Raw genomic sequence first — 1,447 nt, forward strand, 5'->3', positions numbered from 1 at the left:
AGGGTTCCAAGGTGTTCCCAGCCCAAATGAGAGACAGGCTCTCCATCGTGTCCTGGGTCTTCCCTGGGGTCTTCTCCCAGTCGGACATTCATTCAACCTTTATTTATACAGGTTAGTCTCACTGAGTCACGAGGACTCTTTTCAAAGACAGACCTGTTTTAGACAGATAACATATAAAGTACAGACAACAATAAACTACAGTAAAATGCTTTAAAAAGAAAAATAGTGTTATAAAATAATAAATGAAAGTGCCATATAAAACAAGGTAAACTATGAAAAACAAGAACATACAGTATTTGCTTTGATGTTTCTATTGACCTTATGAAATGTTTAAAATCCCCTAAAGAAATCAAGGTGGACAGCTTCTGTTCTTGTTGCAAGGTGTTCCAGGTTACAGGAGCAGAATAGGAAAATAACTTTTTGCCAAGTTCATAACGCAATGAGGGAACGCTGCAGGTAATGATGGCATGAGAGCAGTGTTGCCAGTTGGGCGGTTTTCATTCTGATTTTGCAGGTAAAAATTGCTTTGGGCAGGTGGGATAACTTGGGCAGATTTGGAGTCAGATCAGCAGTTTTTGAGTTAACCTATTTCAAACAATCATTCATCATTATTATTTAGCAAAGCTCCTCTTACCTTTGTCCATCACTGATTGGCTATTGTCATCTGCCAGGGTGTTCACAGAAGAGAACTGGTGAGGCAGTTTTAGTAGACACCTCGTTGAGTGGGCTGACATGTTGCAGTGGTACTTTGGAGCGGCGGCCATATTGGATGTGGCAGAACTGCCGGTAAGGTGATAGAGGGAAATGGATCGAACTTCATAAAGCACCGTTCTACTGTTTTATGTTAATCCCTGTCATTCACACACACTAATAATACATTTGGACAACAAACAGGCACCAAAGACAACATTTGGAACTTTTAAGGTGATTATTAAAAATGTTTATTCCTTAAATGTTTAGGTTAAAGGTAAGCACTAAACCAACATATGTATTATTTTGAGTGTTTACAACTGCCTATTTTCTGCCTGGGCAGCTGCACCCTCCTGGGACTTCATGTCTCCTGCTCCCTCCTGGATCAGCTCGACTTCCTGGGACTTTTCAGTTAAACCCACCTGGCTCTTTCATTCGTCCTTCGAGAGGATCCAGATGGATGCCTCTCCTCTGTCCTGTGAAGGGGTCCAGGCAGACTCCGCTGATCAGTCCTGCAAGGGGGTCCAGGCGAATGCTGCTCACCCGTCTGGTGAGGGGGTCCAGACAGACGCTACTCCCTCCTGCCTGCCTGTGGGTCTCACACCTACAGAGCTTTTGGTCCCCACTTCTGCAGAGGTTCTGGACTTACCTGCTGCAGCTCTGAACCCTGACTCTCCTGCTGCAGCTCCGGTCCCTGGCTCTCCAGCTGCAGCTCCCATTCCTGTCTCTCCAGCTGCAGCTCTGAACCCTGTCTCTC

General features: G+C 45.1%; 1 protein-coding gene across 1 annotated transcript in view; it reads left to right on the plus strand.

Annotated features, from left to right (window-relative positions):
- The first annotated feature begins 1,053 nt into the window (after positions 1 to 1,053).
- odf2a (outer dense fiber of sperm tails 2a) overlaps positions 1,054 to 1,447 on the plus strand; it is a 40,096-nt gene continuing 39,702 nt past the window's right edge. Inside the window, exon 1 of the mRNA XM_037692526.1 lies at positions 1,054 to 1,240. Coding sequence (XP_037548454.1) covers positions 1,054 to 1,240 — 187 coding nt within the window. The remainder of the gene's footprint in view (positions 1,241 to 1,447) is intronic.

This window comes from Nematolebias whitei, chromosome 18 (genome assembly GCF_014905685.2).
Source record: "Nematolebias whitei isolate Nwh7 chromosome 18, NemWhi1, whole genome shotgun sequence".
Taxonomy (NCBI): domain Eukaryota; kingdom Metazoa; phylum Chordata; class Actinopteri; order Cyprinodontiformes; family Rivulidae; genus Nematolebias; species Nematolebias whitei.